Source organism: Bison bison, unplaced genomic scaffold (genome assembly GCF_000754665.1).
Source record: "Bison bison bison isolate TAMUID 2011002044 unplaced genomic scaffold, Bison_UMD1.0 scf7180017864531, whole genome shotgun sequence".
NCBI classification, from domain to species: Eukaryota; Metazoa; Chordata; class Mammalia; order Artiodactyla; family Bovidae; genus Bison; species Bison bison.
This window is the reverse complement of record NW_011495081.1, coordinates 7,022,829-7,050,707: the sequence shown is the minus strand read 5'-3', so window position 1 is coordinate 7,050,707 and position 27,879 is coordinate 7,022,829. Positions and strand designations below refer to the sequence as shown.

The 27,879-nt window shown below is 36.6% G+C and overlaps 1 protein-coding gene across 1 annotated transcript in view; it reads left to right on the top strand.

Moving 5' to 3' along the window:
• CCDC73 (coiled-coil domain containing 73) overlaps positions 1-27,879 on the top strand; it is a 113,330-nt gene that overhangs the window by 56,119 nt on the left and 29,332 nt on the right. Inside the window, exons 8-11 of the mRNA XM_010831815.1 lie at positions 100-179; positions 15,919-16,047; positions 16,983-17,042; positions 18,937-19,038. Coding sequence (XP_010830117.1) covers positions 100-179; positions 15,919-16,047; positions 16,983-17,042; positions 18,937-19,038 — 371 coding nt within the window. The remainder of the gene's footprint in view (positions 1-99; positions 180-15,918; positions 16,048-16,982; positions 17,043-18,936; positions 19,039-27,879) is intronic.

Genomic DNA, 27,879 nt, shown 5'->3' with positions numbered 1-27,879 from the left:
TATATATTTCATTGAGGTCATTTTCCTTGTCCATGTTAATAGTATTTCCTTAAAATGTACATTGAAATAACATTTTCCTAAGTGTCTTTCATGTTGCAGTACAAGAAGCAATACAGTTAAACAAAAGACTTTCAGCTTTAAATAAAAAGCAAGAATCTGAGATAAACAGTTTAAAGAAGGTATGATTGATATAATTTTTTGTATTATATAAAAATTGACCTAACATAATTAGTTTTATGAAATAATATCAGAAAAGTTGGATAGTTTTATTTGTAGAAAGATAATGTTTTAAATACAGATTTATAAACTGAGTTAAGATTTCAGTAAGCATAATGAATGAATTTGTTCTAACCCACTCAAAATATTGTTTCTTTGACTCATGACTAGTGGCAAACATTTTTATGGTAACATGTATTATCAATAAGCATTTGCTATATGTTAATCTCATTAGCACCATTCATTCATTCAATATTTGAGTAGCTCTATGTGCCAGGTACTATATGGCACTGAGGATACAGATAAACATGTTCCTGCTTTGTTGAGTTATAGTCCAATGGAGGAGTTATATATAAAATAGTCACATAGATAAAATAATTTAAAATTGTTGTAAATGATATGAAGAAAAATAAAGGATGTGATGATATTTTCATAGGTGACTTTATTACATTGAAGATAAAGTGGTGGGGGAGGGAAGAGATTAATAGTTCAGGCAAAGGAACGGCAAAAGCCTTGATAAGGGGAAGAGTTTTGTATATTTAAGGAACTAGGAAAAGTCTGGTATGGCTGGAGCACTTTGTGTGAAGGAGTGCATTGGATATTTATTTGTTGCTTACTGAGCATCAATATCCCCTTTGTCCTTCCTAAACTTACACAGATTCTTGTTTTGATGCCTCCAACTTGAGACAGGAACCCTAAATTGGCAGAAAGCCATAAACATATTTCATTACTCTAGCCACAATCATTGGTTCAGGAATAGATAAATGAGCTTAGCCAGTGGTTATAAACCAGGAAGAATGTAACCCCTACTGGGGCTGGCAGTCATACTATTAATACAATCATGAGAAGCTAAAAAGGAGCAACCTGACGATGTGGATGCCAGATTTCTGTGATGTCAGAATCCTGTTCTTTAATGACATTTATGAGTTCCTGAATGGATCAACCCTATATTTGCCCTACCTCTAGACTTTCAGTTTTGTGAGCCAATGAATCCCTGTTATTTTTTTAAACCAGTTTCATTAGGACTAGTTTAATTTTCCATTATTTGCAACTAAAAATATCTCCTCTGATACAAGGGGAGAGTGGTATGAGAGGAAAGAGAAGTTAGGCAAGGCCTTTTTGTTTTTACTGAGCATGACCTCTTATTACCTTCTCCTAAACTTTTCAAAACCCTAAATGGAATAATACCACTTTGGACCACCTCCTTATCCCTAAGAGAATTAAGTACCTGTCTTTACTGACACTCAGAAAATCCTTTGGATCAATCACTAAGTGACATTTAAATGTCTGTGATTTTCTGAAGTTTGAATATGATATACCTGGGTTTAATTTTTTGGTCACATTTTCTTCTTGGTGTTCTCCGAGTTTCTTGGGTTGTGGTTTGGTGTGTGACATTAATTTGGGGAAAGTCAATCATCAGTGTTTCAAATATTGCTTCGTTTCCTTCTTTTCTTCTCCTTCTGGTATTCCCTTTATGCTTGTGTTATAATTTGCCTATGTGATCCTCAGTTGATGGATGTTCTCTTATGCCTTTTTCAGTCTTTTTATTTTTAGTTTTCAGTTTTGGGATTTCTATTTTCATATCCTCAAGCTGAGAGATTATTTACTCAGCCATGTCCAATCTACTATTGAGCCCAACAAAGGCATTCTTCATTTCTATTGCAGTGTTTTTGATTTGAAGCATTTCTTTTTGATTCTTGTTTAGAATTTACATCCTCTCTTTACATTATCCATCTATTCTGTCATGTTTTGTCTGTTTTTTCTATTAAAGCTTTTAGCATATTAATCATAGTTTTTAAAAAATTCCAGGTCTGATAGTTTTAAATTTCTGTAGTATCTGACTCTGGATCTGAAGCTTGTTTAATCTCTTCAAACTTTGTTTTTTGCCTTTTAGTATGCCTTGTAATTTATTTGTTGGAAGACAGACATGATATACTGGGTGAAAGGAATTGCAGTTAATAGGCCTATAGTAATATAAAGGTGGGGGGATGGGTGTCTTATGATTAGATGGCCCTGTTGCCCTTGGATTGTGAATTTCACCAGTGCTCCTCAGTCCCTGCCCACCCACCTCATATTGTACTCTCATATGGTTGGAGAGTTGGATATTACTCTTCCCTCAGGTAGTTTATATTTCAAGTCAAAGAATTTCTCATAAAGGCAGGACTTGTTGATAAGAACAGAATGAGTTGGTGAATTTCAGAATGGTTCCTTTTCCTCCTGCTTCTAGCAGGATGAATTTTTCACTGATATTCACTGTGAGAGGACCTTGAGATAAAATGTCACAAAAGTTTGAGGGCCCCCTGAGTGTATCCTTCTGAATGGTTTAACTCCCAGAATTGTCTACTCTAAGCCTCCAGGAATTAGTCAATTACAGTTCAGTTTTTCTTACCTTGGCATTGGTGCCTGTGAAGGTTTCTGTTTATGATTTTCTATAGTGACTTCTCCGTTCCTCTGATTTTTGAGGCAGCAGTTTGTCTTATGACCTCATTTCTTTAACAGATGTAAGAGGAGTTGTTGATTTTCAGTTTGCTCAGCTTTTTATGTGTGGTAGAATCAAATGGAAACTTGTAACTAAGCTTCTTACATGCTGGAGAGAAACTGGAAAACTTTTTAACTGTAATTTTACCAAAATTAAAAATATAAAGATAATTTATTTATAGAGACACAGGCTTAAGTTTTGAGAATGTTTGTGCTACCAGATGATTGACATATACTTTAGTGCATAATTCAAGAAATCAGGGAATTTTACTGCTTTATCTTTTAGTATCATTTCAAGGAAAGCAGGACCACTTGGGTTTAAGATTAATGTGACTTCTAAATGCTAAGCTAATATTACAAAGACCATTAATATTTGTAACACTATTATATCTAGTCTTGTTCTTATATATAAAAAAAGTGAAAGTGTTAGTTTCTCAGTTGTGTCCGATTCTTTGACACCCCATGGATTGTAGCCTGCCAGGTTCCTCTATCCATGGAATTCTCCAGGCAAGAATACTGGAGTGGGTAGCCATTCCCTTCTCCAGAAGATCTTCCTGACTTGATTGTATAACTGCCCATAAATTGGTTTCATATTCCCTGGACTTTATCAAGGGACCAGAAGTAAGATCATAGGAGTAGCCCAGTACAGAATGTTAGAATGGTAATAAGCATGTATCTCTAGCCTTTAAAAGTCTTATGTCTATCCAACAAACTACCTAAGAGGACAGTTTATATGTAAAGAATATTTCATTTCAGTCACATTTAAAAATACTAAAGATGGTTCTTTTAATATAGGGATAAAAAGCTGTAATTCAAAAATTTTGTCTGTCATTTCAAATGAGAATTGTTAAATGGACCGTTCAATTTTTATGCAAAAATACTCTGATTCTTTTTTTTCCTTTTTAAAATTAATTTATTTTTTAATTGAAGGATAATTGCTTTACAGAATTTTTGTTGTTTTCTGTCAAACCTCAAAATGAATCCACCACAGGTATACATATATCCCCTCCCTTTTGACCCTTCCTCCCTGGGCTGTTCATTTTTATCAATATAAACTTTGAATGGAAATATAAGCAATACTGACTGAATAGTTGTGAATAAACACATTTTTAGTGATATTGCTTTAGTTTACTTTTTTGACACTGTTACCATTGTCCTAAATGATTAAATCATTAATTTGGTGATTATATTAAGAGTTATATATGCCTCTATTCAAATAGTATTTGCATTATTATGAAAATATTATACCTCATAAAGTTCTCTACTAAATTATGTATTTTTTGTTAAATAAGAACAAATATTTCATTGTAACGTTATTGTTTGTTATTTAGTCACTCAGTTATGTCCGACTCTTTACGACCCCATGGACTGTAGCCCACCAGGCTCCTATGTCCATGGGATTCTCCAGGCAAGAGTACTGGAGTGGGTTGCCATTGCCTTCTAGACTATTGTATTTCTAATGTATAGTTTAAGACTGACCTGTAAAAAAAAAAAAAAAAATAAGACCGACCTGTAGAAGGAGATGAGGTCTATGTAAATCCATGGAGAGTTTCCCGTGCTGGATTTATATGAAAAAAGTAAAGAATGTCTGTATAAATGAGTGGAATAGTGTTGCTCCTGAGCACACTTGCCCCCTTGTCCCAGACCTTGCCACCTTGTTCAGGGCTGCCTAAATACACTGATGTGTCTTGTGATGGTGGCCTCTGTCACTATAGAAAGCATGAAGTCAGTAAACATGCTGCTAAATAGTTCTTGGAAGAGAGAGTTTATAGAAGGGTCAAGTGGGAATGTTATTGCCTTTAAGAGTTCCATATTCAAATAGCTGAAAGGATAAGAATTTATAAATATATTTTAACAGATAGTTTTTAATATTTCAGACATTCTCGGTATAAGAATTTTGTGTTTCTTGGTGTAGTCTTTATTTTTAACTTTAAGAAAACTTTTTTCTGTTCTTCTTCTGAGGAGGCTAATCAAGCCTAGTATTAAAAACATTTTTTTAGATTACTCATTTAAAACTTTTAATCATTAATTTTTCCAAAGTTAATTTTTATTTTTCTTTTATGTTGTTGTTTGATTTTGTCCAGGACAGTTATTGGTTTGTGATAAGATGGAATTCTTTTTTTTGTGTGTGGAGCAAAGTTAAACAGACCAAACTTAGTTGTTAGATAAAACTAAGTATTACAGTTCTGAATGCTGGGTTCACCATTATGGCAGTCATGAAGGATTCCTGATACTATCTGTGTGCTGCATTCATAACCTCTGCTATTTGTCTGAGTAAACGTCAGAGCACTCAAGGAGATAGTGATATTTAACAGACTACCTCATACCAGAAGAGGAGGGGTAAAGGAGAAAAGGGCATGATATTTATGACTCTAGGAACTATAAGTTGTAATTTAATGAGATCAAAGCATGTGCTGTTTATTTGCTGCACTAACAGCTTTGAATAAAATGGGTAGAAAACAGACAATGTACTAAAAGTTCAGGATATTTAAAAGCTATAAGGGCTGTAAAATCAAAATCATATTTTCAGTGGAAAAAGATTTCTGATTTTAATTTAATATGCTCTTAAGATTAAGTAATTATAAGAGAAAAACAGACATAAGAAATGATAAGTTTCTACTTTCGTCAGTTGCATACTGGATTTTTTTCTCCTTCCCTCTCCCTTCCCACTTCCCTATTGTTTCATAATAATTAATATAAAAGAATTGATATATTTCAGAGTATCTTCTATAAAACTTAGCTGATTACAATGGCTCCATGGTTTCAGTTGTTGAAAAATGTGGAAAGACATAGAAGTTTGTTCTACTTTGTAACCTTGACAGAAGAAAAACTTCTAGAAAACCAACCCTTTTTAAATTTACAGAATTGTAAGATACTATATCTGAATATAAGTTTTAGCCATATATCTTAGTTTAATTATATTTTTATCAATAAGGCTTTGTATCTTAGGAATGAGTCTAGAACAGATCACTAGTATAAAACAAGCCATCTAATTAATTTCTAAGTTGTTTAGTTCATATAGGTGAATCTTGCTCTAAGAAAACCCAATATAAAAAATTAAAGAAAATTGGTTGCAAGTTTTCTTTTAAAAATCATTTTAGTGCACAAAAAAGCAGCTTGAAAGCAAAGTTTTAGAACATCATGTGTAAAGAAAAATGTACATTATTTTAAATCTAATATCATTGTGTCTTTTAAAAAATCAATTTAGCGTATAAGACTTTTTTTTTTATTAATCAGGTGGTGTTTGACTAAATTCCAAATAACAACACAAATATTAGTCAAATTGAGATTAAAATTTTGAGGCCTTCTAACAGATGCTTTCCCTTAGTCTCCAAAAGTTTTAAAAAGTTTAATTAATTGCTGAATTGACTGTCTTTATTTTTGTATTCTTTAGTATCCATAGTCAATTTAACTGTTAACCCATGTTTTTGAATATTTATCCAGGATGGATATATTAAGAGCAATAAATTCTTTTATTCAATAAGTTCATTGAGTCAAAGACCATCTAGCTTATGAACTAGAATAATGTTTTTTTATATTGTCTTACTCGTTTTCTAGAATATACTTGGATCTGAATTTATAATGCAGAATTAACCCATATTAATCTCACAAGTTTAGGGTTGTTAATTAAGTCAGTTAAGTTTCTAGCCCCAAATATGCTGTTCTTCTAAAGTTAACATAATGCCAGTGACTCACCAACTACTAAGCTTTATTTTTTATTATTGGTAAGGAAATTGTAGTAATCTGTAGTAATCTGTTTACATTCAAATGAGGAGCATCTATCTGTCACATGGTTGTCTACAGGCTTGTGGTTATTTCTTTGATTAGAATAAGCCATCTGGTTCAATCAGTGATTAAACCCTTAGCACTATACTTTCCTATATACTATACAATTAGCACTATACTATACTTACCATTTTCTATGCAGTTTTACAAATTGACTATGAACTACTATCGTGCCATTAACTACTATCTGTTTGGCCGACATTGACTGTTCTCACCAAGTTTTTAATTTATTTTTTATTGCCATTTGCTGTATCCTGAATAAATCACCTTTGATTTCATCAAATCCTATTTTAGGCAAAGATGAGTCACATTTATTTAATATCATGTTCATCATTATTTTCTTCTTATGTTCATTAAAAGTTTTTAGCACCTCTTAGATCCCTGAATGTATTAAGGTGCTATGGGATAAGTATGAAACGTGGTACCTTTCCTTGAGGTAGTTCATTCCTACCACCATTAGGATTTCAGACCACTTTATTTTAAAAGTAGAGAAAATAATCATAGAACCACTTGAATTCACCTTGGTGGTGGTTTAGTCTCTAAGTTGTGTCTGACTCTTGAGACCCCAAGCACTGTAACCTGCCAAGCTCCTCTGTCCATGGGATTTCCCAGGCAAGAATACTGGAGTGGGTTTCCATTTCTTTTTCCAGGGGATCTTCCCAACCCAGGGATTGAACCTGGGTTTCCTGCCTTGCAGGCAGATTCTTTACTCACTGAGCCACCAGGGAAGCCCTGAATTCACATTAGTAGTAATAACAGGTAACAATGCCTAGTACATAGTAGATGCTCAACAAATACTTGCATGGATTATTACATACCAGGCACTTTGTTTTGTTAAAAAATTATATTCCTATTTAACAGATGAGGAACTTGAGGCAGAATGCAATTAAGTAGTTGCCTAAAGTTACACAACAAGGAAAATAGAGGATTGCAATTCAAATTGCAGAATTTCTGCACAGCTCCAGAACCTGTGATCTTAACCATTCTACTGATAACAGGAGCAGATAAGCAATTTACCCACATAAGTTTCTTCTCTGCTTTATTCACCATTAGAAAGCACATATTTATTAAAAGGAGAAGTTGCCAGTATTAATCCTCCTAAACTACCAGGTTTATCTATCTAGACTATGTATCTAGACTAATATTTCCATTACCTTGAAACTCATCATTAAATACTGCTTCCTTTGGGCTTTGTCATTCGGCCCTCCTCTTCTCCAACCTGAGCATCAGTTTCCATCATCTGTACCGTTAAACACCCCACTTAGTTCTTGTATTTCTAGTCTTTCAGTGTCCATTACTTCACGCAGTCCATTGGCCTGTTCCTGCATACACATAATTCCCTGCATAGTATTTCTCATTTATTCTGTTTCTCTTAACTTTACCTTTTTCTTTAAAACTAAACCTTTCACTGTAGTCTTCCTAAGGAGGTGCATGAGTCAGACCATACCAAGTGTTGCTTTTCTCTTTGTATTCTCATTTGCAATATGAGTTTAATGATATCTGCCTTTCCAGTTTTATATATTGTGCATGTGTGCATGCTCAGTCACTCACTTGTGTCCAACTCTTTGTGACCCTAAGACCATACCCTGCCAGGCTCCTCTGTCCATGGGATTCTCCAGGTTAGAATATTGAAGCAGGTTGCCATGCCCTCCTCTAGGGGATCTTCCCAACCCAGGGATCGTACCTGTGTCTCCTGCATTGGCAGGCAGATTCTTTACCACTGAGCCACCTGGGAAGCCCCTTATAACAAATATAATATATGGAAAAGCACTTCAGAAAGTTTATCATGCTGTAGAAATTTATGGGATTATTGTTACATGCAAGTGAAATTAGGTTAAAATTAAGGTAAATTTTGATGGATTTGGTTTTTCTGCACCAAAACTATAAAGGGTTATTTGTATTGACTTTCAAGACAACTGAAACATAGCCTCATCTGATAAACTTTTTTCCGGATAGGAAAGTGTGAAATTTCTTCCAACTTATTAATTGCTTTTTCTCCCTTCATGTTTGAATTATATTCTGTTTCTTCAATGACTAATTCTCTTCTTCAGATCTTCTATTTATCTTCTTCATATCATCTCTAAATTTCATGGAATCGTAGAGATCATCTGATTTATTGGTTTTAATCTTTCTTTGAATTGTAGAACCTTCTGTTAAAGATTTGGAGGCTCAGTATTAAAACAAAGTAGACCCCAGTGTTCATTGCAGCACTGCTTATAATAGCCAGGACATGGAAGCAACCTAGATGTCCATCAGCAGATGAATGGATAAGAAAGCTGTGGTACATATACACAATGGAGTATTACTCAGCCATTAAAAAGAATACATTTGAATCAGTTCTAATGAGGTGGATGAAACTGGAGCCCATTATACAGAGTGAAGTAAGCCAGAAGGAAAAACACCAATACAGTATACTAACGCATATATATGGAATTTAGAAAGATGGTAACGATAACCCTGTATGCAAGACAGCAAAAGAGACACTGATGTATAGAACAGTCTTTTGGACTCTGTGGGAGAGGGTGAGGGTGGGATGATTTGGGAGAATGGCATTGAAACATGTATAATATCATATGTGAAACGAATCACCAGTCCAGGTTCGATGCATGATACAGGATGCTTGGGGCTGGTGCACTGGGATGACCCAGAGGGATGGTTTGGGGAGGGAGGTGGAAAGGGGGTTCAGGATGAGGAACACGTGCACACCCGTGGTGGATTCAGGTTGATGTATGCCAAAACCATTACAATATTGTAAAGTAATTAGCCTCCAATTAAAATAAGTAAATTTATATTAAAAACAAAAGAACAACAACAACAACAACAAATAAAACAAAGTAGATCACTTGTGCTTGAAGGGAGAATTGAAAGAACACTGGAGCCATGCATGTTGACTCTTTCTTCTCTATCAGCAGCTATGGAGGGGGGCCGTGGAACCTCTAGGACTTCTTGGAGCACAATTTAAAAACCACTAACTGGATCCAACAGTTAGGTGAATTACTCAATATCGAGTAGCTTGTAAAAAAGAGTCTCTATTTATCATCACTTTATACCACATACTGTACGAACAGTACAATAATATTCTAAACAACCTGTAAATTTTATAATGTTAGTTGAAATTCTTCACGTAGTAGATGTTGTGATAATTCCTCAATGTCCAGTGCGTCTCATATGATCAGTCTGTCTTTAAACTAATTAATATCATCTCCAATCTCCATGCCAGTATTTGGTTCAGGAATGAGCATGTGATCTAATTCTGGCCAGGGGGAGGTGGTTCAAAGAAAAAATATCCTTACTCTTTAGAAGGTGCTCCATGAAGGGACTATGCAATGAGTTGCTATGCAATTCCTAAATTACCTCTTACTACAGAATAAATTTCATTTTATTTATGAAATTTATTCTTTAAATTATAAAACCTTATCATTTAAAGGTTTAAGTATGGTTTTCTGATAGTTATAACCCAAGCATCCTGATACTAATTCATGTTTTTCATTACAGAATATTGTATTTTGTACAAAATGATATTTAAAATACAAAATCTATTGATTTTAATTATTTGTGATACATTGTCTTTGGGTACAAATAAATTCTTATGGCTCCCTAATTGTCCTATTTTTCTCCCCAATTCATCTAAAGCTCTGTCATAACATCTTTCTTTTCTTCAATTAGCTCATCCTCCTTAATGCAGTCATTCACTTTATGTAGATGACTTCATATCTATATTTCCAGCCTACATTTCTTTTAATCTGCAGTTCTGTATTTTTAGCTGCTTGCAGGTCATCTCCTTTTATGACTTACTGTAGTTTCAGGGTCACCCACCCATTGATTCTTCATTCTTTCCATCCTTCCTCCTCTGACCCTGCCCCCCCACCAAAAAAATTCATAGAACTCTTTCAAAGGAAACCATCTTGCTGCCTATAAAGAACTCATCACTGATACACTGAAACTTTTTTTGAGGGAATTTATCATATGTAACCTTTTATAATTTGAAAAATAATGAATTAATTTTCTTTTAGAACGGTAACACCCTATGACTTAAGTTTAGTGATTTGTGCTTTTTGGCTTTCTTAAGAGTCAGTCTCTTAAGAAAGCTCAAAATTGATGCTTGTGAACTATGGTATTGGAGAAGACTCTTCAGAGTCCCCTGGACTGCAGGGAGATCAAACCAGTCAATCCTAAAGGAAATCAGTCCTGAATATTCATTGGAAGAACTGATGCTGAAGATGAAATTCCAATACTTTGGCCACTTGATGCGAAGAACTGACTCATTTGAAAAGACCCTGATGCTGGGAAAGATTGAAGGTAGGAGGAGAAGGGGACAACAGAGCATGAGATGGTTGGATGGCATCACCTGCTCCATGGACATGAGTTTGAGTAAGCTCTGGGAGTTGGTGATGGACAGAGAAGCCTGGCATGCTGCAGTCCATGGTGTCGCAGAGTCAGACACAACTGAGCGACTGAACTGAACTGAAGAGTCAGTCTCAGAATATCATCCATCTCTTACTTATCTTTAATAGATTTTTCATCTGTTTCATCAGTGAAGCACCTTTTTCATTTTCTTTTCATTTTCATGCTTCTCTTTTTCACATTTCAGTTTCCTATTCTCGCTTCATTTAGACAGTTTGAAATAATCTTTTTCCTTCATTTCCTCTGCCTATTTGATTATATCTTCCTTCAGAATGTCTCATATTTTCATTATCCATTTTCCAATAGTATGGACATTCATCATCTCATTCCTGGATTAATAAAATACCTCTTAGCCAGTGTTCTTTCCTTCAGTTTTTGTTCACTCTTTCTGCCAGACTAATTTTACTAAGTCATTCTTTTAATACATTGTCTGTATATGCCTGACACATCTACTTAGCACATGTGGAAAGACTTTTAAATTGAATGGTTCTCCTTTGTCTTTCAAATCAAGTCCCAAACTTTTTTCCACCTTTATTGAGATACAATTGCCATACAACATTATTTAAGCTTATGGTATACAATGTGTTGATTTAGTCTTAAACTTCTTAAAATTAGCTTTCTGGAACTTCCATGATCTGGTCCCAACATTGTTTCCTACTACTTCCTAATAAGTATCTTCATTCTTTGTAATCTAAAAGTCTTTGTTTCCATTATCATAATTCTTAATTTTCCCTGTCTTTTTGCCTTTTTCTCCTTCATGTTCCTTATAGCAACTTGAAATGCCTTCTTTCAATTTACTTGTATTAAACGGGATTGAGTCAGGAAACATGGTACATTGGAATGGGAAATTGAGAGAAGTCTGATGGAAGAGCCATTTACAGACTTGTAGGTCGGGTTAAGGGAAGCCAACAAGGGATAGAAGCAGTTGGGGAATGATTACACCTCCTAGACCTGGTGATGACAAGGGAAGGAAACAGATCCTGGAACCTGGAGAGAGCTATAGGTAAAGCTATTGAAGAAAGCTGCAAATCAGAAGCTGTGGCCTTTGGTAAAGGTACAGAGCTGTTGCCAGTTTGTGGTCATGTAGGGAGGGAGCTGGGAAAAATACCTCAATCACTCTGTCTTCCTAGCATACTGATTACTGGTGCCTCCCAGAGATTGAACCCAACAAAGGGAGAGGGACGGGAACTTGCTTGCGGTATCCACAGATGCCAGCCACACGGGTCATAGAGAAAGAGTGGAAAATGAATCAGGAGGTACAAATGCAGGATATCCAGTATGCTACTTACTCTTCTAGGCTCACCAGCTTCATTTAAACTTCTTTCCTTATTCAATACATGCTGATTGTTCTCTTAGTGCATAATTTTGTCTGCCTGCTTTTTGGAGATAGGAGAATAAAGCCCTATCTCTTGACCCATGTGGTTACTTTAGCAGTCATTTTATGCAGTATACATATCTAAAGGGGGTATGTGAACTGAGAACAATGAATTTTTTCTCCTGGATTTTGGACTAAACCCAAAGAAATTTAATCAGGTGAATTTCTGTCTAGGTGGCTAAGGCTGTAACATAGAATTCTGGAGCTATTGAGAGCCCAGTTTTCTGCTACTCCTTTTTCAGCTTCCTTGATACCACACTCTCTTGGTTTCACTCCTACCTCTGTTGACGTCTGTATTAGCAGCTTATTTAATCCATGAATCTTGGACTTTTTTAGAACTCAGTCATTTGTCATCTTTCCTCTTACTAAAAGTGAAGTGATTGCACCTGTTTCAATAGCTTTACATACTATTCAAAAACTAATACATGAGAAATGTGTTTATTTTAGAAAAAAAGAGAAAATACTTAAAAAACAAAATGAGGAAAATAAATATTTCCTATAATCTCATCACCCTAATGAACCAATTTCAGTTTTTAAGAATTGAAATGTACTAATAAAGATTTTTAATTGTAAGATGATTTTTTTCAGCAAAGGAATTTGGATGTTGTTCATCTCAGACTTGGAAAATTGTCAACAGCCAGGGAATGTATATCCAGAACCGTAGCAGGAAACCAACTTCCACCACTAAGCTGTTTTATTCTACTTATACCATCGCTGTTGACCATAGTGGATACTGCTACTGCTACAGGAGTACCACTGTTGTTCATGGAGGCTTGACACGACTAGCATGGCCTCTGCTTCTACCGACTAGTTCTGGATCCAATATCCAAGATAGGTGTTGCTGATTAGCAGAACCTGATATCATGTTTCTGAAGCTAGTATCTGGCATTTGTGGCTTCTCTTGGGGGCTTTCAGAGTTCAAAGGGAGTTCAGTCGCTCAGTTGTGTCCAACTCTTTGCAACCCCGTGGACTGTAGCACACCAGGCTTCCCTGTCCATCACCAACTCCTGGAGCTTGCTTAAACTCATGTCCATTGAGTTGGTGATGCCATCCAACTATCTCATCCTCTGTCATCCACTTCTCCTCCTACCTACAATCTTTCCCACCATTGGGGTCTTTTCTAATGAGTCAGTTCTTTGCATCACATGCCAAAGTACTGGAGCTTCAGCATTAGTCCTTCTAATGAATATTCAGGGTTGATTTCCTTTAGGATTGACTGGTTTGATCTCCTTGCAGTCCAAGGGACTCTCAAGAGTCTTCTCCAGTACCACAGATCAGAAGCATCAATTCTTCTGTGCTCAGCTTTCTTTATAGTCCAACTCTTACATCCATACATGATTACTGGAAAAAACCATAGCTTTGAGTAGATGGACCTTTGTTGGCAAAGTAATGTCTCTGCTTTATAATATGCTGTCTAGGTTTGTCATAGCCTTTCTTCCAAGGAACAAGCATCTTTTAATTTTATGGCTTCTGTCACTGTCTGCAGTGATTTTTTACCCCAAGAAAATAAAGTTTGTCACTGTTTCCATTGTCTCCCCATCTATTTGCCATGAAGTGATGGAACCGGATACTGTGATCTTAGTTTTTTGAATATTGAGTTTTAAGCCAACTTTTTCACTCTTCTCTTTCACTTTCATCAAGAGGTTCTTTGGTTCCTCTTCACTTTCTGCCATAAGGGTGGTGTCATCTGCATATCTGAGGTTATTGATATTTCTCCCGGTAATCTTGATTTCAGCTTGTGCTTCATCCAGCCCAGCATTTCACATGATGTACTCTGCATAGAAGTTAAATAATCAGGGTGACAGTATACAGCCTTGACATACTCCTTTCCCAATTTGGAGCCAGTTCATTGTTCCATGTCTGGTTTTAACTGTTGCCTCTTGACCTGCATACAGGTTTCTCAGGAGGCAGGTCAGGTGGTCTGGTATTCCCATCTCTTTCAGAATTTTCCATAGTTTGTTGTGATTCACACAGTCAGAAGCTTTATTGTAGTCAATGAAGCAGGAGTTGATGTTTTTCTAGAATTCTCTTGCTTTTTCTATGATCCAACAGATGTTGGCAATTTGATCTCTGGTTATGATGCTGTATAATCAAGAAAATCAGATCCTTGAACAAAACAGCAGTGCTATAGAATACACACCCCCTCAGAAGTTGGTATTTCTGGATTTAAATGTATTCAGATGTATCTGTTAAACTCCATGAACATGTAACTTCACAATGTAGACTTCTTTTATGTCACCGTAAATTCTGTCCTTTGTAATGATGCCAGAGTTATTTTTCTAAAAGGCACATCTTGTTATGTCATTCTCTTAACCAAAATCCTTCAGTGGTTAATTCCTCATTGTCTGTAAAATTAGAACTCTTTAGCTTGGCCTACAAATCTTGTGATACTTGAATTTTGCCAAATTTCTAGTCAAAACTTGTTGTTCAGACACTAATTCATGTCCGACTCCTTGTGATCCCATGGACTGTAGCTCACCAGTTTCCCCTGTCCTTCACTGTCTCCCAGAGTTTGCTCAAATTCATGTCCATTGAGTTGGTGATGCTATCTAACCATCTCATCCTCTGTTGCCCCCTTTTTCTCTTGCCCTCAATCTTTCCCAGCATAAGGGTCTTTTTCAGTGAATCAGCTCTTTGCATCATGTGGCCAAAGTATTGGAGCTTCAGCATCAGGTCTTTCCACTGAATAGTGTTGGTTTCCTTTAGGATTGACTGATTTGATCTCCTTGCTCTCCAAGGGATTCTTCTCCAGCACCACAATTCAGAAGCATTAATTCTTCAGCACTCAGCCTTCTTTATGGTCCAACTCTCACATCCATACATGACTACTGGAAAAAACCATTGTTTTGACTACATGGACCTTTGTTGGCAAAATAATGTCTTTGCTTTTTGATACACTTGTGTAGGTTTGTCAAAGCTTTCCTTCCAAGGAGCAAGTATCTTAAATTCCTCCCTTTTACCCATGACACACTAGTTCTGGTCATATTATTTTAGTTCTGTTTCCTTGAAAAATACCATGCTTTTTCATGTTTCTGTACTTTTCTGAATGTTTTGGCCTGGAATATCTACTTATTTTTTGTCCTCTTCAAAAATTTATCTTTACAGACTCAGTTTAAATACCACTGTCCTGTGTAATGCCTTCTTCACACCCTCGACCAAACTGTTTCATCCTTTAAACTTCTGTACTTTCCTAAACTTTTCCTATTAAAACACTCATCACATTATAATTATTTCTTAAATAAATTTTTCTTATTAGCTGCTAATAACTTGGAAATTGATAATCTTTCATATAATCTTTTATCTTAGAGGATTTTTGTTGAATAAGTCATCTGGGAAAACACCCTACTTCTGGTTGATTAGTTCATTTAGTTCATGTATTCTTTTTAAGAACAAAGATCATGCATTCTAGCTTTGTGTCATTGTGTTTGCCTATTCTGTAACCACAGACAGCATTTCCACGTTGGCTAATTATCTTGCAAGGAAAGTAGGGAAAATAGACCTTAATGGGTCAGTCGTAGTCACTCAGTTGTTTCCAACTCTTCGCAACCCCATGGACTGTAGTAGAATAGATTTAAAATGAACTTTAAACTGTCAGAAAAGTGCCTTGCTTTAATGAAATATCTATACTGAATTCTTTGTTTGATGTTTTTTATGTTAAGGAACTTAAAACAGTAACCTCAGACTTGATAAAGACCAAAGTCACATGTCAACAACAGAAGATGGGAGCAGAAAACAATTTAACAATTAAAGAACAAAAATTTCAAGAACTTGAAGAAAGACTCAAAATGGTATTTATTTAAATATATCCTTGTTTATAAAATTAAAATTTTTGTAAAATTTACGAGATTATATAAACAATTGAATAAGAGGAGTATGATACAAAATTTTCCCTTCTTTGTAGAGTTAATATACATAGTAAAGAAAGATTTCATGAATTTTTGAAAAATTGCTAGATACCTTTTGGCATTATCTATCTATAACCACTTTATTTTTACTTTACTTTGGTGTCCAGTAATCAGGGCTTTCCTTGTGGCTCAGCTGGTAAAGAATCCGCCTGCACCAGCCTGCAATTCAGGAGACCTGGGTTCAATCCCTGGGTTGGGAAGGTCCCCTCGGGAAGGGAAAGGCTACCCACTCCAGTATTCTGGCCGGAGAATTCCATGGACTGGATAGTCCATGAAGTCGCAAAGAGTCAGATACGACTGAGCGACTTGCACTTTACAGTTCCTTTTAGAGGTAATACTCCCTGGTGGCTCACGCAGTAGAGTCTGCCTGCAATGCGGGAGACCCAGGTTTAATCCCTGGGTCAAGAAGATCCCCTGGAGAAGGAAATGGCAACCCACTCCAGTATTCTTGCCTGGAAAATCCCTTGGATGGAGGAGCCTGGAGGGGTACAGTCCATGGGGTCGCAAAGAGTTGGACATGACTGAGTGACTTCACTTTCGCTTTCAGGTAATCGTCTGGCATAATGATATCTTCAGGAAAGCTTTTTGAGATGAGAAATTTTGTTGTCTTCAACATTAACACTTATAAGTTTGCATCAGCCTGTATTGAATCTCTAACACCATCTTCACTTCACTAAAATCATTAATTCAACAGTAGACAAACATTGGTACTCTGGAGTAAAAATAGGTCATGATACTCCTGAATTTGTTAAGTCCTGAATTGAATGTATAATTTGCTGAATGTTGTATCTTAACTTTAAAATTATTCAAATTTTTAGGAATTGGAATTAAATAAGAAGATCAATGAAGAGATAACCTGTATTCAAGACGAAAAACAGGCAAGCAATCATGAGATATTTTGGAAGTCAGTAAATATTCTGAAAACCAAATACAGTGTGGAAGATAAACAACAAATGGAATCATGCCTAGGTCAATTCCTAGCACTCAGTAAACACTCAGTTGGTGTATATTGAATAGATCACATATGTACCTTTTAAACCAAGTCTAACCTGTATTCACATAAAAAATAAATCAGGGACTTCCTTGGTGGTCCAGTGGTTAAGACTCCACGCTTCTAATGCAAAGGGTGAAGGTTCAATCCCTGTTTGGGAACCTAAGATCCCACATGCTATAAAGTACTGCCCAAAAAAAAAAATCAGAGGAGAAGTGAGGAGATGGTCATCTAAGGGTACAAACTTCCAGTTGTAAAATGAGTTAGTTCTAGGTATGTAATGTGCAGCATGATGTCATATAGAACTGCCTTATGATCCAGCAATCCCACTGCTGGGCATACACACTGAGGAAACCAGAAGGGAAAGAGACACGTGTACCCCAATGTTCATCGCAGCACTGTTTATAATAGCCAGGACATGGAAGCAACCTAGATGTCCATCAGCAGATGAATGGATAAGAAAGCTATGGTACATATACACAATGGAGTATTACTCAGCCATTAAAAAGAATACATTTGAATCAGTTCTAATGAGGTGGATGAAACTGGAGCCTATTATACAGAGTGAAGTAAGCCAGAAGGAAAAACACCAATACAGTATACTAACGCATATATATGGAATTTAGAAATATGGTAACGATAACCCTGTATACGAGACAGCAAAAGAGACACTGATGTATAGAACAGTCTTATGGACTCTGTGGGAGAGGGAGAGGGTGGGAAGATTTGGGAGAAAAAAAAAAAAAGAAAGTTGCTAAGAGAGTGGAGTTTTTTTTAATGAGACTCTGAAGACATGTTTAAAAATACTTATTTAGTTGAGGTCTAGTTGATTTACAATGTTATATTAGTTTTAACTATGCAACAGTGATTCAAAATTTTTAGATTATGCTGCATTTAAAGTTATTATAAAATATTGACTGAATTCCTTGTTCTGTACAATATATCCTTGTAGCTTATTTATTTTTTACAGAGAGTAGATCTTAAATGTTCTCCCACATACAAAAAAGTTGGTGATTATGTGTGGTAATAGAGATGTTAACCTTATTTTGATAATTATATCACAATACATATGTGTATCAAATCATCATATTTTATACTTTAAGCTTACACATATGTCAATTATATCTCAATAAAGCTGGAAAAAGATTACACTAAAATAATTTATAAATAAAGTATATAAATATAAATCACTGTTTTCCTTAGTTTAGACTACTGGTACTCTAGTAGGTAATTATTGAAATGTATTTATGCTTATAGCATGCTTTTATAGGACATTATACTCTCATTTGAATTTGATATTTATAATTATTCTATTCTTAGAAAAAGATATGTGAATAAAATTTCTCCTTTTTCTTTTTTTTTCTCTTCTGATTTTTCTCTGTTTGATCCTGAATGCATACCAGGCCATCCTCGCCCGTTAGCACTATGCCATTTTAGTAGCGATATATTTACTATTTGAGGAGAAAGCCAACAGTAGTTTTGTTTTGAATACTTTACATTTTTCAGTAGTGTCTCAGAGTCCATGTCCCATTTCAAAAACTTTGTCAATTATTTGAGGAACTCTTAGAAATAGTACTTTGTAAGAGATCATATAATACAAATTGCATTAAATATTAATAAATGTGCCATTAGTTTATTTCAATATATTGTTTATTATGGCATTGAAATTAAACTGTAATAAGAAACCAGAAAATATATTTTAAGAATGTGAGTTTAGAAACATATACCTACTGCCTTAAAACTTTTTCAATTAATATATCATATTTATATTTTTTTTAAAGGTTATCATCATTTCTTTCCAACAATTGCAGCAGTTACTTCAGCAACAGACTCAAGCTAATACTGAAATGGAAGAAAAATTGAAGGTGATAAAAGAAAATAATTAGGATATATATATATATAAAACATACCCTGATTTTATATATATATATATATATATGCATATTTTATCTAATGAACTTTACCTGTTTAGTTGCTTTCATATGTCCAGCTTTATCTGAGATCATTTTTAATTTTAGGGGTAAAGTATTGACCTCCTTCATCAATTTGGTATCAGTGTCCAAAGAAGACAAAAAAGAGCATTTTTTTAGCATTTAAGTCACTAGTTAATTTTCAGTTTTAACAAGTAATTGATTTAATTTTGTAACAGATTGGGTGTTTTTTCTCAAGATTCAAAACTGAAAATAAAAGGTGACAAGTGACACCACATTCTAGGAGAGGAATCATTGAGCTTTCAGAAGTGGGGTGGGAGGCAGATCCCTTTTCACAAGAACATGATAGAACTGGTCCTTTACCACAGCAATCACCTCATCATCTTCTTCCCAGTATGTATAAAGAAAATGACTGGGGAGAGGAAGAAGTTATGGGAGTGTTTTGGGAATGAGGGTTCATTAAGTGATACTTTTTTCTTACATCCCTAGTTGAGAGAGATGTCTTTCCCCTCATGAATCAAAATGAAGGCGTCTACAGGAAAATCGTGTAAAAATTGGGGTACAAGAAGGGGAGACTGCCATCTTAATTTTTTAGATGGATGCTTGTGATGCTATTGAACCTAAAGGTTCACTGTGGTGTTGCCAGTAAATTGTGACAAATTCATTTTGTGGGAGAATTTGATGTATATTTCTTAAAGTTTGGAAGTTGTACCAAGAACATCTAGACTGATGCCCAGGTTTCAGTCTAGAAATTTCAAGGAGTAAAGTTTTTGGAGGAATCTGTTCCAGTGGGACTTGAAGTGTGTATTATGCTTGTTCTAATGCTGTATGGCCCTAGAAGGGTCATAAGCAAGAACATGGTGGTTCCTTGGCTTCACATGAAGGAACGTAGTGGTTAGTGGAAGAGCAGAAACTGGCAAGTGATGGGATGTCTAACTCAAGAGGAGTTGGGGACATGTTCCACTGTGGTGGCCAGTGGAAGATATTTGTGCCCCTCTGAAGGGATTCTTGATAATGAAGCATGAAGCTCAACATTTCCCAAGAAAAGTATATTCACCTCCGATGAAAAGACCACCATCAACAGAGGCCTGGACCAGCTTCATGAGAATGTAACCAGTATAGTTGCATAAGGCTGATAGCCAGAGGAGCCTCAAGTTTCAGGTTTAATATTCTGTGGTCACTTCCTTGACATTTTTATTAACTTTTGTATTTAAATGTATGCTTTGTAAATTAAGTCTGATGGTAAAATGGAGCTTGCACCAGGGCTTGAAGCCCCAGCTTTGGCATTCTCCAGCCCCCCATTGCCTCCAAGGAACCATTCTTGGCTGCTGTCTCTTCTGCCCTTTGGTGCCCTGGGCCCTGCACAGCCTTATCCTCTCTGCTCCTATCTTGCACCACTCTATGTTGGCTGGGTCACATTGGTGGATAGAGGCCTGTGTGTTCTATTGTCATTTACCAATGTTTGGGCTTCCCAGCTGGTGCTAGTGGTAAAGAACCTACCTGCCAATGCAGGAGACATAAGAAAGGTGGGTTTGATCCTTGGATCAGAAAGATCCCCTGGAGGAGGGCATGGTAACCAGTATTCTTGCCTGGAGAATTCCATGGACAGAGGAGCATGGCAGGCCACAGTCCATAGGGTCACAAAGAGAGGGACACAACTGAAGCAACTTAGCATGCACACCCCACACTGGCGGAGGCCTAGATGTAGCAGGGTGGGCCTGAGTTGAGTACATGTGCCCTGCAGCATCTTTTCCCCAGGTTGACCATGCCTAGCACATGAGGTAGGTATCTTGGCAGGAAGTGAGTCCTCAGTCCAGGTAGTGAGCTGCATCCCTGCCTAGCAGTTGCAATCCTTTAGGGGTTAGCCATCTGCCAGAGGGCCCATGGGATGGAGAGAGTGACTTCCCCAACTTCAGCCAGAACGCCAGAGGGCCCATGGGATGGAGAGACTGACTTCCCCAACTTCAGACAGAACATAATACATGGGTCTTGCAGCTTGCAGGAGGTAGAACTCAAAGCTAAGTTGTGTGGTGAGGCCCTTAGGCATCTGTGAGGATCTGTCTTTGGCCTTTGACTATCTTATCCCAGGGGACATTAAAGAGAAAATAAAAAGCACCTTGATAGGTGGATAGGGGTAGAGAGACAAAGAGAGATGGAAGAACCATAAAGAAAAGAAAAGGTTTAGTATCAGTATCTTTAATAGCTTTTTTTTTCTCTTCTTTTTTTAAATTTTGCATATGGCCCCAGAAATTATGCTGAATCCATCCTCACTGAACGAAACCAAACTTAACCTGAACAGTGAAATACTATCTTTTCACCATTGATGTTCTATGATTAGTTATGTAAAGAGAGGTTTGCCTCGCTCATTTCTCTTGCCTGCCCCCCCAATACTGTACAGATTTCACCTGGAAGGCAGAGAGGGAAAACTTATGCTAGAGCCAAATCTCTCCCTTCTTTTAACCCTTTCACCTACTCCAATAAAAGATTTTTAAAAGTTTCATAAAGTCCAGTTATCTGCAAATATGAACAAAGCTTGTGGAGGTGATGGAATTCCAGTTGAGCTATTTCAAATCCTAAAAGATGATGCTGTGAAAGTGCTGCACTCAATATGCCAGCAAATTTGGAAAGCTCAGCAGTGGCCACAGGACTGGAAAAGGTCAGTTTTCATTTCAATCCCAAAGAAACGCAATGCCAAAGAATGCTCAAACTACCACACAATTAAACTCAAATCATATGCTAGCAAAGTAATGTTCAAAATTCTCCACGCCAGGCTTCAAAAGTACGTGAACCACGAACTTCCAGATGGTCAAGCTGGATTTAGAAAAGGCAGAGGAACCAGAGATGAAATTGCCAACATCTGCTGGATCACTGAAAAAGGCAAGAGTTCCAGAAAAACATGTACTTTTGCTTAACTGACTATGCCAAAGCCTTTGTGTGGATCACAACAAAGTGTGGAAAATTTTAAAGAGATGGGAATACCAGACCTCCTGACCTGCCTCCTGAGAAATCCGTATGTACATCAAGACGCAACAGTTAGAACCAGACATGGAACAATAGACTGGTTCCAAGTTGGGAAAGGAGTACATCAAGGCTGTATATTGTCACTGTGCTTATTTAACTTATATGCAGAGTCAGTTCAACTCAGTTGCTCAATCGAGTCTGACTGTTGCGACCCCCTGAATTGCAGCATGCCAGGCCTCCCTGTCCATCACCAACTCCCGGAGTTCACTCAAACTCATGTCCATCGAGTCAGTGATGCCATCTAGCCATCTCATCCTCTGTCGTCCCCTTCTCCTCCTGCCCCCAATCCCTCCCAGCATCAGAGTCTTTTCCAATGAGTCAGCTCTTTGCATGAGGTGGGCAAAGTACTGGAGTTTCAGCTTTAGCATCATTCCTTCCAAACAACACCCAGGACTGTACATCATGAGAAATGCCAGGCTGGATGAAGCACAAGCTGGAATCAAGATTTCCGGGAGAAATATCAATAACCTCAGATATGCAGATTACACCACCCTTATGGCAGAAAGCGAAGAACTAAAGAGCCTCTTGATGAAAGTGAAAGAGGAGAGTGAAAAAGTTAGCTTAAAACTCAACATTCAGAAAACTAAGATCATGGCATCTGGTCCCATCACTTCGTGGTAAATAGATGGGGAAACAGTGGAAACCGTGACAGACTTTATTTTTGGGGGCTCCAAAATCACTTCAGTTGGTGACTGCAGCCATGAAATTAAAAGACACTGCTCCTTGGAAGAAAAGCTATGACCAACCTAGACAGCATATTATAAAGCAGAGACATTACTTTGCCAACAAAGTCCGTCTAGTCAAAGCTATGGTTTTTCCAGTAGTCATGTATGGATGTGAGAGTTGGACTATAAAGAAAGCTGAGCACTGAAGAATTGATGCTTTTGAACTGTGGTGTTGGAGAAGACTCTTGAGAGTCCCTTGGACTGCAGTGAGACGCAACCAATCCATGCTAAAGGAGATCAGTCCTGAATATTCATTGGAAGGACTGATGCTGAAGCTGAAATTCCAATACTTTGGCCACCTGATGTAAAGAACCGACTCATTGGAAAGACCCTGATGCTGGGAAAGATTGAAGGCAGGAGGAGAAAGGGATGACAGGGGATGAGATGGTTGAATGGGATCACTGACCTGATGGACATGATTTTGAGTAAGCTCCAGGAGTTGGTGATGGACAGGGAGGCCTGGCGTGCGGCAGTCCATGGGGTTGCAAAGAGTCAGACACAACTGAGAGACTGAACTGAACTGACCTACTCTACCCACCCTATAGATGCTTAATGGGGATTATTTCCCTAGGTGTTAAACCTTCTTCCAAGAAACATATGAAATAATTTATTCAAATTCTTGATGAAAGCAGTTACCAGGATTGTCCCCTAATCCATTTAAAGGAGATGAAACATAGATTTTTAGGATGAACAAAATGTTAGAGATTAACCAATCCAACCATTTCATTTTGTGATGAAATAGAGATCCACAAAAGTCAAGCAGTATAGTTCAAGGCCCCAAATTAGTGGCAAAACCAGAATTAAATCTTTGTCTCGATTCTACTTCAGCACTATTTCTACTGTTTCTACTGTTATGATATATTTCCTAGATCTGTTGGAAATTCCAGTCTTGCTGTATCAGTTATACAAAGACCACAACTTTCAAATTGCCCTTCATCAGCTCTAAATCCAGTGTTTATGTATTGTTGAATTCTACAGGGCCTATGGTAGTCATAGATGATATATTAGGTCAGTGCAAAAGTAATTATGGTTTTGGACTCTGAATTTTAAATAATTATAACCAGGCTCAAACACATCTTTATTAATCAAAATAGGAACCATTACAGTCAACACATTTTTTACCAACAAGAGATGTTTGTTTATTCCTGTAGCATAAAAATCAGTGCTTTGGGATTCAACAAACTCTTGGAAAGCAGCCTCTTGCTGGTTGTGGAAGCATTTTTCCCTGCAAAAAATTGTAGACAGCTTGAAGAAGTAGTAGTCGGTTGGTGAGAGATCAGGTGAATATGGCAGATGAGGTAAAACTTTGTAGCCTAATTGGTTCAACTTTTGAAACGGTTGTACAACATGCAACTGGGCATTGTCACAGAGAAGAGTTGGGCCCTTTCTGTTGGCCAATGCTGGCTGCAAGAATTGTCATTTTCGGTGCTTCTCATCAATTTGCTGAGCGTACTTCTCAGATGTAATGGTTTCGCCAGAATTCAGGAAGCTGATTGGATCAGACCAGCAGCAGATCACCAAACAGTGACCGTGACTTATTTTTCGTTCTTGTTTGGCTTTGGAAAGTGCTCTGGAGCTTCTTCTTGGTCCAACCACTGAGCTGGTCATCACTGATTGTTGTATAATATCCACTTCTTTGCACATCACAATCCAAATTGAGAAATGGTTTGTTGTTGTGTAGAGTAAGAGAAGAGGACACTTCAAAACGACAATGCTTCTGATTTTTGGTCAGCTCATGAGGCTCCCACTTACCGAGTTTTTTCACCTTTCCAATTTGCTTGAAATGCCACGTGACCATAGAATGTCAACATTGAGTTCTTGGGCCTTCTCATGTAGTAGCTTCGGTGATCCTCTCAGTTGGTCGTTGTCAGCTTCCAGTGGCCCGCCACTATGCTCATCTTCAAGGCTCTCGTCTCCTTTGCAAAACTTCTTAAACCACCACTGCGTTGTACATTCAGTTCCTTAGCCAAATGTGTTCATGTTGTGATTGTCTCCACTGCTTTGTGACCTGTTCTGAACTCAAATAAGAAAAATTTCTCGAATTTCCTTTTTGTCTAACATCATTTCCATATTTCTGTAGACTAAAGTACATATAAAATAAACAGCAAATCATTCATTAGCAAAAAACATAAGGGAAGAAATGCACATCAAAATGATGTATAACAACCACATTTATTTAAGAATGGATTCCAACAGAAAATGGCAAAGTTCAACAGTGCAAAACCATACTTATTTTTACACCAACCTAATAGTGTCTTTGAGTTAATGATGACAACAACTGTTTCCAGGATTTTTAGCTATAAATGGAAATATTTTAGTTAATCCAAATGCCTCTCTCTTATACTAGACCCGTTATTGCCTAAGCCTTGATAGTACATAGAGAAACTAGATTTCATGTAGTAGTAAAATTTCAAAGTATTGGCAAGAACGAGATAGAATTGTCTGCTTTTTATTATAACAGTTAAGGGCATTAAAAAAAAATAGTACCATCTATCATCACTTTCATTTTATAAAAGATAACATTTTAACACCAAAAGTATATTAAGGATGTAATATCAGTTAAAGGACAGTCCTTTATAGGAAAACACATTCAATGACCTTACATTGACATTTTTTGCCATGGACTAGTGAGATTTTTGTCATGGATCAGTTCTTGTTTACAGACTGGTGTTGGAGAACCACTGATATATAGTATAACAAAATATTAATGTTGAACTGTTGCTGAGGATTATGCTGCATAGATATCTTAAGTGTTTTCCTGAGGAGCATTCTAATTCCACCTGTACTAAAAGGGATCATTACTCTTCATAATGGCCTGCTGTTTTTCAGTGCTCTGCAGTCATGCTGTCATCTGTCTTATTTTTTTTAAAGTACAGTTTGGAGCATAGAAGACCTAAATTCTCATGATAGAGAATATTTTTTACTGTGATTTAATTATAGTTTAGTCCAGATAAAAGTATAGTTATGCTGCTATAATCATAGTGTTAGGAAGACTATTTATTTAGTTTGCTGCTATAGTCATAGTGTTAACATAGTATTAACCAGAATAATTTACTTAGTTTTTGGTATATTAAAGCATTAACTAGTGGTTTTATTTTGATTTTCCACAATATATATTTTGTCAGAGAAGGTTTTCAAATTTGTTAATCCAGGTGCAGATAATACCCAATAATTCCCTGGTAGAATATAAATTCCATAAAAATACTAACATTTTCACTAATATAGTATAAGAGCCCAAAAAAGTTTCTGACACATAATAGGAGCTCATTAAATCTTATTAAATTAATGGGTGATTAACAGTGAGTAAATTCAGACTCTGCAAGTTCAGATATTGCCAGGTCAGGGCTTCTGGTTAAACATATTGGATTGAACCTATACATTCCCTTCTATTTCCTTCTGAAGCTGCAATAAAATGACATAAAAACCACAAGAATGCAGAAATGGGGAGAAGAAACAATAAAAATAAAGTTTTAAACCAAATGGAAAATTAGTCATTTACTCAGCAAATGAGAGAAAGTAAAAACCCAAGTTAAAGCAACAGAAATTATCAGGAATTGCAAGCATCATGTGCCTCTAAAGTAAGATGCACAACTGGTGCCAGTAGCTAGAAGATCTGCATGGAAAGCTATTGCACATTCAGATTCTTCTCCCTAATCTGCACAGTCACTCCCTATCTTCTAATGGGCAAAAGATAGAGAACTAGTTGGAGTGTTTGAGGAGCAACTGAGACTGGAAAGATCCAGTGGTGTGCTGGAGGCAGTTTGTACCAGGGAGAGCTGGTTATTAGAGCTGTTGTCATTTTGTAAGCTGGTTTAAATAAGTGGTAGCTTGAATTAACCACAGTGAGTTGTTTTTTTTAACTTTAATGAGATTCGCAAATGCTACAAATAAGGCTTTGTTGAGACCTAGTTTACTAGCACAGTACAGAGAGTATTATTTTAAAAATAGTTTGGAAAGTCTATATACTGAATTCTGAAGCCTCCAAGCAGTCTCCCCATTTGGAGGACAGTTAAGTGCCTTGTAACATCCAGGCAGCAGAATGGAAGATTCTGTGGCGACTAACCTGCAATTAAAGTCTCCTGATGAAACAGTTCAGCCAGGTCAATGCACAGTGAAGCCACCACTGTAGTGAAAAAACTTTGTAGTTGACAAAACTTTTAACTGGCTATTTAATACTTCATTCTTAAATAGGAACAAACAGTTAAGGATCACTGGGTATTTGAAAATCTCCAGTGTGAAAAACAGACAAAACAAATAGGGTAATGAACAAAAACTTGGAGAAGCTAAAAAAATATACCCAGTTAAGAGAAATATATTTGTTAATCCAAAAACAGTAATTTAGGATCTAAAAAACATTCATAGAATAAAATATAACCCTTAAATATATTAGCATACATAAAAAGTACAATGAAAAGTTTAGAAGATAACATAAAAAAATAAGAAAGTAGAACCAAAAGACAAGAAGATGGAAAATAGGAAAGGAAGAAAATGAGGGGGTTGTTCAAGAGGTCTGGTGAGTTTCAGAGAGAACAGAGAGAGTGGAAGGAGAGCAAATGACCCAAGAGATAATGCAGGAAAGTAACCCAGAATTGAAGGATCTGAGTTTGTTTTGCTTACCTAAACCAATGCATATCATTATGAAATTTCATACTAAAAGAGAATATTATAAAACTCTCTGGGGGTGGGGGGGACGGGCAAAAAAAGTAGGTCACCTATGAAGGTCCAAAATGAAAATGGCAACATAATGGCTTCAAACTTCTCATTGGCAACCCTGGAAGGTAGAAGATGATAGAACCATGCTTTCAGAGGTTCCAAAACAGAATTGTACTGTATTTAGCCAAACAAATTAAGTATTGGTAGAATAAACATACTTTCAGACATGCAGGGTTTCAAAAAATATGATACTTGTCTGCTTTATCAAAAAGTAATAGCTTGCTTTACCAAGACAAGGGAATAAACCAGGAGGAAATCATGGGATCTAGGAGACAGGAGACCCACCACAGAAGAAAAAAGGAAATTCTCAAAGATTGCTTGATCAGTGTAGCAG